Raw genomic sequence first — 14,164 nt, 5'->3', positions numbered from 1 at the left:
CAAAATCACAAAAGACAAACAAACAACAACCAGTTTCCAAAGTTTAACCAATCATTTTATTTTGTACATCAACCTGTATAACATTTCCAGGAAAATGCGTGTGCTAATGCAAAGTGGTTACAAAAATAAAGCACATTCTTACGCAAATATGACATGACAGAACAACTACACTTACAAATGCTGAATAAGAAAATAATGGACCATGTCACTCAAATGTCTGTGCCTACTCATTGTTCAACCAATTAAAAAAAAAAAAAAGGATGGTAACAAATAATATCTGACAGCCGTTGTATGATTTAATTCAAATACTGTACATGTGTACATACATGTCACAAGTCATTTACATGAGCAGCAAACAATCTCTGCAGGAGTTCCAAATGAGTTCCTTTGGGCCTCAGTCTCTGACACAACAAATCTAAGTACTTAAAACTGTTGTGGAATTTGATTAATATAATAAACATGATTCTGGCAAATACATCATTGTAGAAAATAAGAAAGCAGCAGTGGTTGCATCTGCTCCACCAGCTCTCACTGCAATATTACATTTCTTTCTCTGACTTCTCACTGTAACCTTATAAAATCTGAGTTTGAATATGATCTAGTATGTACTTTGTGATACACTGTAACAACGTTCTAATACTCATGATAAATGACATTGGTCATCAATAGTGGTATTTTATTAGAAAAACAGCTTCTCTGACTATACATTTTAGTGCATCAAAAACATTATCTGACATGCATCCATCAACATAAACTGTTAGGGACTGGAATGACTTACATACGTCTATCCTCTAGTGTAAACTATTGACAATGTTATTCTAGGGCAGTACCTCAGTGTTAATATAATATACTGGTTTGCGCAAGAAACAAATATATATCCCACTAACAGTGAGTTTGAAAAATTCTACGGCCTTGTTAACCTCTGGTGGATTCCTGCTTTTTACCATCTTTAGGTCAAGAACGTCAACAAGAAAAGAATTATGGGAATGCGGCAGCGTATTATATCAAAGAACTGTACAAGATAAGAGAATACACTATAATTAAAAAGACAAAAGAAATAAAATGGATGGAAGTTTATTGTGTTTCAAAATTGTCCTCTCAGTTGCTGGTCAAGAGGTAAAGTGTTCAAAAAAGGCAGTTGGGGTCTTTGAAAAGTCTCTCTTCATTAAGCTATTGCCTTTGCTTCAGGCAGGAACGCCTCCCAAAACTTTATAAGCTGGAATATAATTAGAACAAGAAGAATAAAATGCCTGTTAATATGCATTGTGATAGTCAGAAAAGCAGTAGTTTTCAAAGTACCAATAGATGCAAATCATAACAAATAAAACTGATGGCCATAATTAAACACTAAGAAAGTGGACACCTTGAGTAAATAAAATTAAATAAAGCTAGCTGAATAAAGTGTAGATTACCCGTTGTTGAGACTGCAGCATTGCCTCCAAATATTTGATTATCTGGCTCTTGAAATCCTTGGCTTTTTCTTTCTGAAAAGACAAAAGATTTCGTCACATCTCCAGCTCTTCACCAATAGCCAGCTGTAGGAATTTCTGGCAGAACTTCACCTACTTCTGAAGTACATGGAGAAGGAAAATAACCCCTCGATCGGGATCATCATAAAATATTATACAAAATATAAAAACATAAAACATAACACAACCATGATCATGAACATCACAGATTCTTTTAAAAGATAAAAAGTTTTTAAATCAAAAAATTAGGCTGTCCATATTGATTTAATCTTGATTATCTCTTGTAGATCCATGAAAGTTAAAGCCTTCTTAGCCTTTTAATGGAATGTAAAACATGTTTCAGTCTTCATATGAACCTGACTTTAAACATTGTGATATTATGCCACAATTTAAAGATGAGAAAATATGGCCATGTGGTTTAGGTTATCACAATATTTAACTAAAAAGGCAAAAATATAATCCTCAGAGGCTAAAAACATGCCCTGCCTTTCTCCATTCAAACCAAACCAACAGGTGGAAGACACATTTTTGTGCTCAGTTTCCACGCCCAAGAGAAGTCAACTTGTAAGGCAAAAATTATGCTGGTGTGCCAATGGTGAAGCCATACAGACTTAATGGACATCGCCTATACAAGGTTTTGACATTGGTCTTTCTATGTAAATCAGCGTCACATCACATTGAATCTACTTTGATCCTGTGATAAATGTTTTCATTACTTTCTCGAGCAATTAGAAATACAGCAACATACCTCAAACCTGAGAACCTCCTTACGTACAGTCATGCCAATCCTGTCAAAGTCTCTCTCGTACTGCGTCACCCTTGCCTCCCACTAATGACACACATGAGGAGGAAAGTAAAAACAATCACTTGAACATGCATTTCTTGATATTTTTCAGAATCAATACAAAAATTTACATGACGCATATATTTTGAAGCATTTTACAAATATACCTCAGTTAATTATTGTCAAGGACTTTCAACAGAACCTTTCGATTATTTAATATATAAAATGTCACAAATTTGAGAAAGTTCAAAGATGAGATCAAATTGTGTATTTATAATTTATAATTTTGTAAAACACAGAAACAGAGAGAATCCTCCCATTTGAGATGCTGGAACATTTTGCTTCTTTGTAATGTGCTGTGTCTGCATTTTTGTACAGATTTACACTCACTTACACATCACTTTTCTGCTATATGTGAAATGTTTAATTATGTGAGAGGATTTGAGCAAAAGTCATGCGACCTATGTTATATAAACACTTATGGCTTGGATCAATGCAGCAGCTGTATCGTCACTGCCTTTGTTACCTCAGTGATCTCTTCTTTTGCCTGCTGTAGTTTTTCCGGTTTGTTGGCCCATAGCAGCTTGGCCTCGGCCTCTCTCTTCTTTTGGAGTGTACTCTGAGCCTCCTGCCATCGTTGCCATGCCCGCATACGCTGGTCAAAACAGCCCTGTGGGGTTTAACTTAATTTTCTTATTTGAATCACAATTTTCATAACCTAACCCTAACCCTAACCCTTTAGCGTTTACATTTTTATGTCCTCCACATGGAAAGCAATGTCATGATTTAGTTTTAGAGGATAAATAAGATGATTTTTTTTTTTTTTGATCCAGGTATTGGGAAGTACTTGAGTCTTTTTAAACAGACCTTACTGCCTTTGAAATATAACCTAATTTTATCTTTACTCTGTCCTACTTTCGATCTGCCACTTGGCAGCTGTCATCTTACCCGCACAGCACCCAGCAGGCGGATGTAGTCAGCCAGCAACTCTGCAAAGATGAAGAAGTCACTGGCTGCCTGCTCCTGGTGCAGCTGCTCCATCTTATCCTCCACCTCTGCCAGCTGGGATAGTGCTCGTGACAGGGCAGTATTGTCCTCAGAGTTTCCCAACATGGCCATACTTTTGGCAAATACTGCCGTATTCCCACACAGCTCTGGCATTGAAGAAAGAATCAGAGAACTTACTCAGTCTACTTGTTTCACACCAACAGACTCTGGCAGCTGCTGTGTACTGTGCTCAGTTGAAACAAGTCAATACAAAAAAAAAAAAAATCAACATAGACAAGCCAAGAAAGTCAGTTGAAGTTTACCCTTCCTGTGATTGACCAGGGAGTCAACCAGAGCATGAAGCTTCCTCAACTGCTGCTCCTCATTCTCCACCTCCTGAAATTTGTCCTCAAACCACTGAAACAAAAGAAAAACCTCATCATGTCTAGATTAGCAGACTGGTTTGTCTTAATTTCAAGTACAGTAGTTAAAATACTGCAATGCATTATGTAATAACCAATACTGAAACCATCAATTAGTAAAACATTAATTGAAACATAAATTTTTTTTTTGACTACATTCTGAGGCCACGTACAGTGTCAGACTCGTTCATCTTGATGGTCATTTTGTTGACAGCATCTGAAGCCTTATTGATCATTTTGAGGAAGCCAGCTCCACTCAGTGCCTGGGTGTTCACTGCCCTGGGAAGCTGAAAACATGAACACAGGCCACAAAATATAGCACCTGTCTAATTTTTTTTTCAATATGCCATTCTCAAAAATCAAAATCAGAGTTTTGATAATTGTAAATAATAATAATAATAATAAAAAATATAAAAGAAACAAGTAAGCATTCTTTATTGGTGCACATAACTAAAATTCCCAATGAAGGGTGTTATGACTAGAAAATCTTTGTATTGCTTAGGACACTCACATCATCTCTCTCCAAAAACTCACGAACATCAGGATCTTGTAGTAATGATGGGTGAGATACTACTCTCTGAATATACCTACAAATGAAAAAACGAACAAAGAACATGAAAAAAACCTTTGTGGCAGCAGAACAAAGTACATGCCAAGTAGTAGTGCACAAAAACTGTCATGCATCTGGTCCAGTATTAATCTAAAATATCACTAATATAAACAGATCCCCACCTCTCCAGAGCTGCTCTTCTTCTCTCCACAAATTCTACTGAAGACGGGTCATCCATTCCCACCTTCACTTTGGTCATTCCTGTTAGCACAAGTTACTCATTAAAAAAAAGATTACAAAATAAAGTGTAAAACACTTAGAATTAAATGAAAAGGCCTCGCCACCAACCTACAACACTTTTCTCAGGTGGTGGTGGAACAATGCAGCCGTGAAGGGACTGCTTGACCGACAGCTTCTCGTAAAGCCCGAGGAAGTCACTAAAGCGCCTCCGCACAGAAAAGGTTTTACTTCTGAACATAGGCAAGGAACTCTGGTGTAAGACAGATAAAGAGTTTAAAAAAAGATTACACACCGAAAACCAACAGTGAAGATCTAAACATATTTAGGAGTTTTGATAAAGAATGCAAAAATATGATTGCACACCCTTGTAGATACTTTGTAGGCCATATATGCATTCATGCCATCCCCTAGGACAGAAAAAGTGGAGAGACATTGCGAATGAGAATAAGAGTTCAGTGATACAGCTGAAGATTTTACTGAATAATTTTCCTATGCAGTATTATAATTATCCGGTTTACTTTCAAAATGTTGCCTGAATAAACTGAAAATAAAAACTATCATAGTTTTGAGTCCCTATGAAAAAGCAAGGACTTACCAACTTTCTCAGGGTTGGTAACAGCAACATCCACATCAAAACTATCCTTGGCTTCTTCTTCCTCCAACTGCAATTTAAGATTAGAAGAATTTTAATCATTCAAATTGTCAAAACAACATAAAAGGTTGAGTATTTGGCTTGTAAGAGAGGTGGAATGACTAAGCATTGCTAAAAAATGTGCCCAATCAATTGTTCCATATTGCCTAGGGAACCTCTGCTTTGGCCTGTACCTGCTCCAAGGAGGTAGGCTGCATGGATGCAGGACTCTGATTGAATGAAGAGGTTGTACGAGGGCCAGAGACAGAAGAGAGATCCTTTCCACTTGAATTTCCAGACTTGTCTGTACTCAGCTCCACGTGTGCCTCTGGGGAATGAACACACTTTCATAAATGCTTTTCATCCAAAAAGAAAAGAAAACCAAATGTCTTCAGCGTTACATCAGACTGGATCAAACAGGCATACAAAAGCACTGTGCATGCTTTATCCAGAACGGTACTCTTGTGTAATGATTCATTGTGGAAAATCTACCAAATACATGTATATAATTTGTGCATTACAAGTATAGGCCCTGGTTTCAATAATAACTTTGGAAATAATTTAGTTTTTGAACAGCTGCTTGTGTTCACCTATCCAGACCTTAGAATTTGTAAATAAGGCAGTGAGGGGTATCCAACAGCTGGTTCAGGTTTTCACTGCAGGTGGGATTTTTTTTAATGCAAGTTTCTGCAACACTCTGCAAGTAAACACTACAGGAATACGAAGGGCTTTTGAACTGAAACATTAGTCAATTAATGTTGATTGACTAATTTGTGAATTACAATAAATGGTAATGTGCAAAAGACTAAGAATAGCACTTTTAAAGCACAATCAGAAGTTGTCTTCACATACCATTGGGTGGGGCTTGGAAACACGACATTGTGTGTTCATGCATTAAAATAGTTAAGCATGGCCTCGGACAAAAAAAAAAAAAGAGAAGTGAATCTCTCCTAACCAGCAAACAAGTCGTTGTCATCATCAGAATGAACGCCATTTGATTTGGTGATTGGGTTGCTGGCTTCCTCTTCACTGAACAAATCTGGTGGCTCCTCATTGACACCGTCGGGCTGAGAAACTCCTCGACTCACAGCCACAGGGTTACTCTGCAGACAGTCAGAACACCAAGTTATGAATGATAGACAGAGCTAGTGGAACAGTGTTACACAAATTTGTGCATGTAGACTTCTCAAAGCCCTTTGATTTTATGTCATGACAGTTCAGGGACCACTGGACTACAGTGGACTACAGTCACATCAAAAGTAGCTGCACCTCCTGCAACCAGAGTAAACTTTTACCTTTGCATTGCACTTATTAATCATCTAACAATAATATAATAATAAATGACTCACAGGGGAAATGTAATTGCTAAACTTAAAGTAGATTTTATTGATGACTCGTGTGTTTTGGGTTCTGAATTTAGGAGTTCAGGGTGTGAATAGTTTCCTGCCAGTGGACACAGATAAGCAGGACTAGGTGGCTGGCTGGGTGGGGTCATGTGAGCTGCAGATTAGTTAAGACGAACCCAACGAATTTCTAACGTGCACACATAAGACCGGGAGCTGGATCAAAATGAGACCGAGGCACCAAAACGGGCCGAAAAAGACAAAAGGAAAGGCCGAAACGCACAAGTTACGACTCGAGGCTATCAGCTTATTGCGCTGCACACTAACTTCAGCTAAGTTTTCGAAGCATTTTGGCCGCTTTTATCCAAAAGCCTCCGACATTTGCGGCCCCTGACACCGCAGGTCGGCGCAGATGAAGAGGCAGCCTGCCCGGCTCTGACCCGCTTCACTTCACCGCTGCTCCCTCCGGCACTAACAGGTTGTTATTAACGCGGCGGCACACGAGCCTACATTATTAACGAAGATGTCCTCTCCCTCGTCACTGTCTCCGTCTGCCATGTCGGACAGTCCTGCCTCTGGCTCCTCGGATGAAGGGAAAGGAGGAGGATTCCGGTCTGAGCTGGCCGCCATAGTCCCTGTTGTGAGCGAGACTTGACGTAGGCGGAAGTGGAGCAGGGGGCGGAAGCTGGAGGCTGGAGGTGGCAGCGACACCTGCTGGCGGCTCTGCGACACTGCAAGGCATCTCAACAGGACTCGTCCGGGTCCAGACCTTCGCCAACAGGCACAGGCTTAGGTGACACTAGTTTAAATCTTATTTATGTATAGACTTTTCTACATATCATTTTCTCAACTTGCCCTTCTTATTTTGAATTGATATTTAATTATTTTCACCTTTTTCTCCATTTGGGTCTATACGTTTCCTTAAAGTTAAAATTCAAAATGTGTGCTTTAAGATTCATATGCCTTTGCTTATTTACTTTATTTTTCTAATAATTGAGGCGCATCACATTTGTAGGTGAGATTATGCTCTTGTTAAAACCTTAACCCAACTTTACATGTCCTATTGGTGGAGGTCAAAACAACAAAAAGGAGCAAAAAGATTAGCTTTTTTTTGTTTGCCTTTTATAGTTTTTTGGCATTACTGTGGAGACTACAAAGATATTTTTAAGAAACCAAATGCCCTTACCTTTGTTTTCCAATAGTCAGTATCTCTGTTCCTCACCTGAAGTGAGTCTTGAATCTGGAGGCCAAAATGCTGATGAGACTGCATGGAGGAGCTTTTACAGTGTAGCAAGGCGAAGCAAGACCGTCATTAAAATTTTCCATTTTCTCCTCCATGGAGTCTGAGGTCATTATACAGGGGAGCACTCAGATTTTTAGTCCCATAAAATCACTTGTCAACAGAAGAGATGTTACCTCGTTCTCAATAGACTTTTCTTTTTGCCTTCAGGCATTCTAGATAAAATAAAAACATGTAGTCGAAATACTAAAGCCCATTTTCTAACTCAAATCATATGACCTGAGCTGCCAAAGACAGTCGGAATAATTTTCATTGTCAGACGATCTTGACAGCCTTTCCGAAAATCCTTGTTAACTTAATCTCTCTCATCCCACTCTGTACCTGCTAATATTTTAGAATAAATACATGGAACTTTAAAATGATACACAATTTTCAGGTACATCAATAGGCTTTAAAATTAAGAGTCACTCTACTATGTAACTTGTTTCCATCAATTTTTTCAAAGATACCAAAGCTAGAAATCTGATCAAAGTGATTATTGGTTAACAAAAAAGACTCCTAAAAAACAAATAAACAAAAAAAGCCATCCACACTGGAGTAAATATAACCCAATGTAGCCTAATGAAACCGTGCAGTTCAAGTGTGCAAGTGTGTCAGTAGCTACAATCTGTCAATGTTCATTGACCATTCTGATCACATTCAATGAAAAGATGACAAGCAGAAACACTTACTTTGTTAGTATTCATAATAGTTTGTATACACAATGTATAGGAGCACCAATAAAAAAACATCTTTTTTTTTTCCAAAGGTTTTTTTCAACATTTTTTAAAAAGCCACAGATTCTTTTTTCTACAGAAAGCAAAGAAAGCTCTGTACATGAACAAGCAACAACAGAATTCCTCATCATGAGCTGCAGCGTGAACAACTCAGCTGCTCAAATTCATTTCATCTCTGAAGCAAAAACAAAAAAAAAATTAGAAAAATAAACATAAAAAAACAATACCAGCTGCCTGCTGCTTACCTAGGACACTACATTACACAAACAGCTTTTGATATTTAAAACACAAGATATGTAAGAAATGTACGTTCCAAAAATTGTGAAAAAGTGCAATACAGGTTCAACTGTTTACAACGCAATAGATTATTCCCCAAATAGAGTCCAGTCATTTTTCTCCCCCCTTTTTGTTTTCAATCTTTTTTTTTTTTTTTTTGCCCCAAAACTTGTTCCTTGTTTGTATCCGTAGTTAAAATCTCTTACAGTTATATTGACATTCATGACGATGTACATTTATGAGAAATGTGATATTCACAAAAGTAGAGCAAATTACTATGATTGCAAATGACAAATTTCTTTGGGTGAGAGGGTAATGAAAAACTAGTTTCTTAGATGAACTTTTTTCCCTTTTTTTAACATCGGATTTGTGTATATAACAAGCTTTTTTTTTTTTTTTCTTCATACAAAACCTACCATGTAAAAAAAAAATCTGGGAGTCCCATTCAAAAGGCCAACATCTTTGCATCGTATAAGATTTGTAAAAGAACCAGGGCGTGGTATTTTATGAAGACCAGCAGCAAGAAACATCAAACACACACCACTGTGGGAAAAATGCACACGTGGTTCAGCATTACAGATATTCTGAAACCAAATATTGGTTTTTGGAAATGACACACATTCAACTGAACTTCTTGTATAAAAGATAACTGGTCTGCCGTAGGTGATTGATTGAGCGCCATGTGAGGTTTTCTTCTTAGTTTTTTTTTTTTTTTTTTTTTTTTTTTTTAAAGAGGGGTGGGGATCAGCGCCCTGAGTCCTAGTTACCCCAGACCTGTGAGGAGATACTGTCAAGTCCCACAGAACGATACAGAAACTGCAATGGCAGCGAGTGACTCCGAAGGTGGAGGGTCGAGTCGTCTCGACCATTCAACATACAAACATGTTGGTAAGGCTTTTAAAACGGAGCTCCCACAACAAACAAAAGACTGTACATTAAAATATATTTTTCTAAGGGGGCAACACAATGCCAGAGAAGAATGTACTGCAGAAACACTTCACGCTTCTCTCTCCTGGCGATATGAAAACTAAGATTCAGGACTCATTTGTAATCCCATTTTCATCCCAAATAATAATAATGAAAAAATGGGAAACATCCAAAATATGAGGCAGTTAAAAAAAAAACAAAGAAACATATGTACATGTTTATAAGGATATGTATGTAAAAAAAATAATACAATAACATAGAAAATAATAAAAAGTCATGGCACAATATATGACACAAGGGGGTAAAAACAAAACCAAATAAAATCACGTTTATGAATAATGTAGGTTTGTAAAGGGAGGCGGATATCCAATGTTCACTGAAACTGCCCAATAGATATACAAAATGCACAAAGAAAACACTAACCAAACAAACACTGTGTGTAGACTGCGTCGCATGAGCACCAACATCAAAACCAGCATTTTTTTTTTGGACTTTCTCCATTTGACTTGACACTGAATCAACCATTGTCTCTTCTTGAGTGAGCATTTGCCTCAAAAACCTACCGTACATATCTTTGCTGAGGAAAAAAATTCACAATCTTCCGGCTGAAAGCGACCAATGTTTTAAAGTTCATTCTCTCTGAGAATGGTTCTTCATAAAAAGATAAAGCGTCTCACTTTTCTTCCCTCTCATGGCAATCTCCTTCCTGAGGCTGAGCAAGGTAAGCCGAAAATAGTTCCTAAGATTCAGTCTGGAGTTTTGTTTTTTTTTCTCTGCAGGGGGTTGTGAGAGTTTTCTTGGGTAGAGAAGAAGCCATCTTGTCTCCACCAGCCTCTGAATCCCGAGGTTTTATGTTTGGGCGCATTTGTTTGACTTAAGCGTGTGTGTAGTTGTTGATAACAGAGATAGTGTGTCTGTGAGTGTGCAGGCGCATATGCATGCTTATGGCGCTGTGGTAATGGCATTCAGGTCCTTCATAAGGCCCTCGAGGTGAGCCATCTCCTCAGTCAGCTCATCAGGCTCGTAGCTCTGAGGGAGAGGAACAGGGTTACTACGCGGGGCGGGGGAGGGACAGGGGGGGAGGGAGGCAAGCACCTGGAGGGAGGGAGGAGAAGAGAGGAAAGGAATAGAGAGGAGGAGAGGGTCAGTCAGGGATATTTCGCAGAGGTACTGGGGAAAGTTGAATGGGTGGGATGAGGCGAGCTGGTGGATGGGTTAAAGGAACTGAAGTGTCGTAACCGACAAGAACAAGAAAATGCAGCAGACAAAAGAAAAACACCCCCACACACACACGCACACAAAAAAACAAAACAAACAAAAAAGAGAAGCCAGTGTCAACAAATTACGCCAGTCAAGGATTAGGACATGGAGTAAAGATTCAATGGTAAAAATAAAATAATTCCAGTATGGGTTTTGTTAAGATCAGTCATTAGAAGTTAAAAGAATTGATCAAATGCAGCCGACAATACCACAAAAATAGGTTGGAATGAGGTTGGAAAGAATAAAAAGAGAGAAAGAACAGACAGAAAATATTGTTAAAACCAATGTGCCCGTATAATCCAGTGTCCAAAAAAATACCGACATGGATTTGGAAGAAATGTGTGAACTGTATCATCTTAAAACACAGGACTGAATAAATAATACATATTATTTTGTTTTTTATCATCACCACCACCGGGCCTACTCGTGGTGGTGATAAACAGACTTCAGTACTACAAGTAGCCAATGTGGGGTGCTATACTCACGCTGTCTACATCTTCCAGCATCCTGCTGGTCTCTGGCACATCAGGGGCGTTGGGCACAGTGACTGCCATTGGTGTTCGTGTCCTTCCTAGTGTTCCAATGGAGGCTGTTTTAACAACATGGGGGTGGGTGGGAGGCCCTAAAACCAATCATGAACAAAACTCTTGATATGGGCTTTTCATACAAACCTCACATTTGTCTCGTGATGAAAAATATATTTCAAAATTATTATTTTATTTTATTTATCATTGATGGGGTGCTTTTATGCCTTTACTTCAACGATGCTAAGTAGCAGAGAGAGGAGAGTGACATACAGCATAGGTCCCAAGTCAGAGACAAACCAAAGAGTAGCCATGCTGCTGAAAAGTACATTTTGATAATAAATAAACAAACAAAAATACATAAATACTTTCAAAACTGACTAAATGCCCTCATCACAAGGCAACCTATGAAGTTTCCCATTCATGCAAGGCCAAATGTGAAATTTAATTTCCAAATGAATCAAATCACAATATTCCACAAAGCCCAGCTCATCCATCCGCTGAGGAAGACAAGAGCTGAAACTTGTTTCAAAGGTCAAGAATATGATTTTATTCTCAATACAATAATATGGACAATAATATGGACTTTCATTCAGGAGTCTGATCTGAATGAATGCTCCTGGAGTTGATGGCTGAAAATGATCACACAGTGCATTATCTGCTGAGTTTAATTGAGATCCTCTCTATTTCCTGGTCATTGAATGAGGAGCCTGGATGATAAGAAGCCGTTTCGTATTGTGATCTGACCAAGATTTAAGTGTGTTTGACGGGTCTGGGTGTGTTTCCTTACCGGTCTGAGCGAGTAGAGGAGTGCTGGGCAGAGCAGGTGACTCATATGATGGATGGCTGGTGGCTGGGATTGCTGGTACAGCAAAGCTCTTGAGCGGGTGGGCATGGGCGTGTGGATGGGCTGAGCGGTGTGGAGGCAGGTTGCTAGAGTAGCTAGATTCCTCCTCTGTTGTGGTGGAGCCATGGTAGCTGCCCTCAGGGTCGGCCATGATCTCCGAGGGGCAAGAGGCCTGGGAAGAGGAAGTGGCTTGGGGCAGAGGTTCTGAATTCGGGGTATTCCTCACCGACTCTGGAGAGGGGGCAGATATGGGGAAGAAACAATGAGCAGAGGGGTGTATAGGCTTTCAGCTACAGCATTTACAGGCCTGGGATCCAATGAGCGTCTCGAAGCTATACAGATCTAATACAAGAACTCCTTGTGTAATGGAACATGATAACAAATGTTCATCCTTCTGATACAAGGAAACTTGCTGTGGTGCCTGGATGATGATTTCATCAATCAACAAAACATTCAACAAATGATTATCAATTACTAACTTATTCATATTTAAACAGAAATAGCAAAAATAAAATGTCCAATCCATGAACATTAGAATAGTTAATTTGAACATTTTCTTCTACTGGACAAAATGAACCATTTTGAGTTTTTAAGCTTCATTATTAAACGATTTAGCATAGATGGAAATAGTAATTTAACTGCGACTCAACACTGGGTGACGAACATTAATGTGTCTTACTGGATCATTTATGATTACTTATTTATTTTTGGTAGAAGTTGAGGTGAGGAGAGCATAAAACATTATTTCAGAAGGCAGAAGATCAGAGAGGGGAAAAGCGGTTAGTGACTGGAAAACTAAAATGTGAATGTGAAAAGATGGCAGTTGAATGTGGATGAATGAGCAAATGACAAATTAGTGAATGGGTCAAAGTCCCTGTGCCGGTCTGTGCGACATCTGTCCAGCAGGGGGCGGTGTCTTGTCTCACCTGTAGAGTCCACCCTGTCTAAATAGGAGATGGGGGTGGCACAGGCTTGTGGGCGTGGGTGCCCACTGCCCTGATGGTAGAGGTAGCTTCGTGTTGGCGACGCCAGGCTGCCCATGTGATAATGGTGGTGATGGTTATCAAGGGAATGGATGGGGTGAGCACTAATCACAGCTGTGGATGAAATGGACATGGAGATGCACAAGCACACACACACAAACAGGATGAGATGCTTAGCCAGCTGTAATCATGAATGTTAACGTGGACATTTTCCTTGTGACTTACACAAACATGCATCTTTCTGGAATAAACAGACTTCAATATTCCTCCCTGTCAGTAACCCAATTCATAACATTGGCATAAAATGGATTTGTTCGCTTGATTATACATAAACATGAGATATATTTGGAAATGGGTTATTTGTATAAATATGAGTTCTAATTCCCAAATTCCATTAATGCACACTCATCAGTACACTCTCACTCACTCACGCACGCACGCACGCACGCACGCACACACACAGACACACACACTTACGCTGAGGTGGCTGTGCGTCAAAAGGCATCATCATTTTTGGCCTCATCCCTCGTCGGCCTGCTAGAGTAGACATGCTGTCCTCTGATTCGTGGCCTAAAGGGTACGATGGAAACCAGCCAATAAGATAGAGCAGCTACTCTACTGTTCCTTTCTCTGAATGATCTGTCTGTGGACTTCAGACTGGATCCTTAATCTATTTGCTACCATTTAGTTTGGATGGCAATAATGCTTAACATTCCTGGTTGTGAGCCGACTATAATGAGGGAGTTTACTCTTCTAACAAAAAGTTGCAATCGTGGCAGAGTGTGCTTGCACCACTGCAGTCATGACGAGTGATGAACATTATGCATGAAAAGCGTGAAATGTTTTGCATGATAATCACATAAAAATAACAACTGGAAAGACAAGTGTTGACTTATGAGACAAAA

General features: G+C 39.1%; 2 protein-coding genes across 5 annotated transcripts in view; both read right to left on the bottom strand.

Moving 5' to 3' along the window:
• Positions 1 to 33: 33 nt before the first annotated feature.
• On the bottom strand, positions 34 to 7,069 carry snx1b (sorting nexin 1b). The gene is made up of 15 exons (XM_029497955.1): positions 6,937 to 7,069; positions 6,039 to 6,186; positions 5,278 to 5,411; positions 5,048 to 5,114; positions 4,816 to 4,859; positions 4,561 to 4,702; positions 4,395 to 4,473; positions 4,174 to 4,249; positions 3,836 to 3,949; positions 3,564 to 3,657; positions 3,202 to 3,407; positions 2,780 to 2,923; positions 2,218 to 2,298; positions 1,413 to 1,484; positions 34 to 1,216 (listed from the first exon to the last, which is right to left on the bottom strand). The coding sequence occupies exons 1-15, from the start codon at positions 7,054 to 7,056 to the stop codon at positions 1,166 to 1,168; spliced, it is 1,572 nt and encodes a 523-aa protein (XP_029353815.1). The 5' UTR covers positions 7,057 to 7,069; the 3' UTR covers positions 34 to 1,165.
• A 1,763-nt stretch (positions 7,070 to 8,832) lies between these two features.
• neo1a (neogenin 1a) overlaps positions 8,833 to 14,164 on the bottom strand; it is a 146,812-nt gene continuing 141,480 nt past the window's right edge. For 3 of the 4 annotated variants that reach the window (XM_029497560.1, XM_029497561.1, XM_029497563.1), the window contains exons 24-28: positions 13,737 to 13,829; positions 13,203 to 13,373; positions 12,220 to 12,507; positions 11,391 to 11,527; positions 8,833 to 10,674 (exon numbers count right to left, since the gene is read on the bottom strand). In XM_029497560.1, coding sequence (XP_029353420.1) covers positions 10,588 to 10,674; positions 11,391 to 11,527; positions 12,220 to 12,507; positions 13,203 to 13,373; positions 13,737 to 13,829 — 776 coding nt within the window. In that variant the 3' untranslated portion in view covers positions 8,833 to 10,587. Of the gene's footprint in view, positions 10,870 to 11,390; positions 11,528 to 12,219; positions 12,508 to 13,202; positions 13,374 to 13,736; positions 13,830 to 14,164 lie in introns of all 4 variants that reach the window. The other variant, XM_029497562.1, reaches the window with a different exon arrangement.

Source organism: Echeneis naucrates, chromosome 3 (genome assembly GCF_900963305.1).
Source record: "Echeneis naucrates chromosome 3, fEcheNa1.1, whole genome shotgun sequence".
Taxonomy (NCBI): domain Eukaryota; kingdom Metazoa; phylum Chordata; class Actinopteri; order Carangiformes; family Echeneidae; genus Echeneis; species Echeneis naucrates.
This window is presented reverse-complemented; position numbering and strand designations above follow the sequence as displayed.

Bases quoted from the DNA above. Each gene is read 5' to 3' on its own strand.
- snx1b (XM_029497955.1), bottom strand. From the start codon at position 7,056: ATGGCGGCCAGCTCAGACCGGAATCCTCCTCCTTTCCCTTCATCCGAG. The intron at 2,924-3,201 runs GTAAGATGACAG...TAAACCCCACAG, and splicing joins GCCTGCTGGGTGCTGTGCGG to GGCTGTTTTGACCAGCGTAT. The intron at 1,485-2,217 runs GTATGTTGCTGT...TTGTCTTTTCAG, and splicing joins AGGAGGTTCTCAGGTTTGAG to AAAGAAAAAGCCAAGGATTT.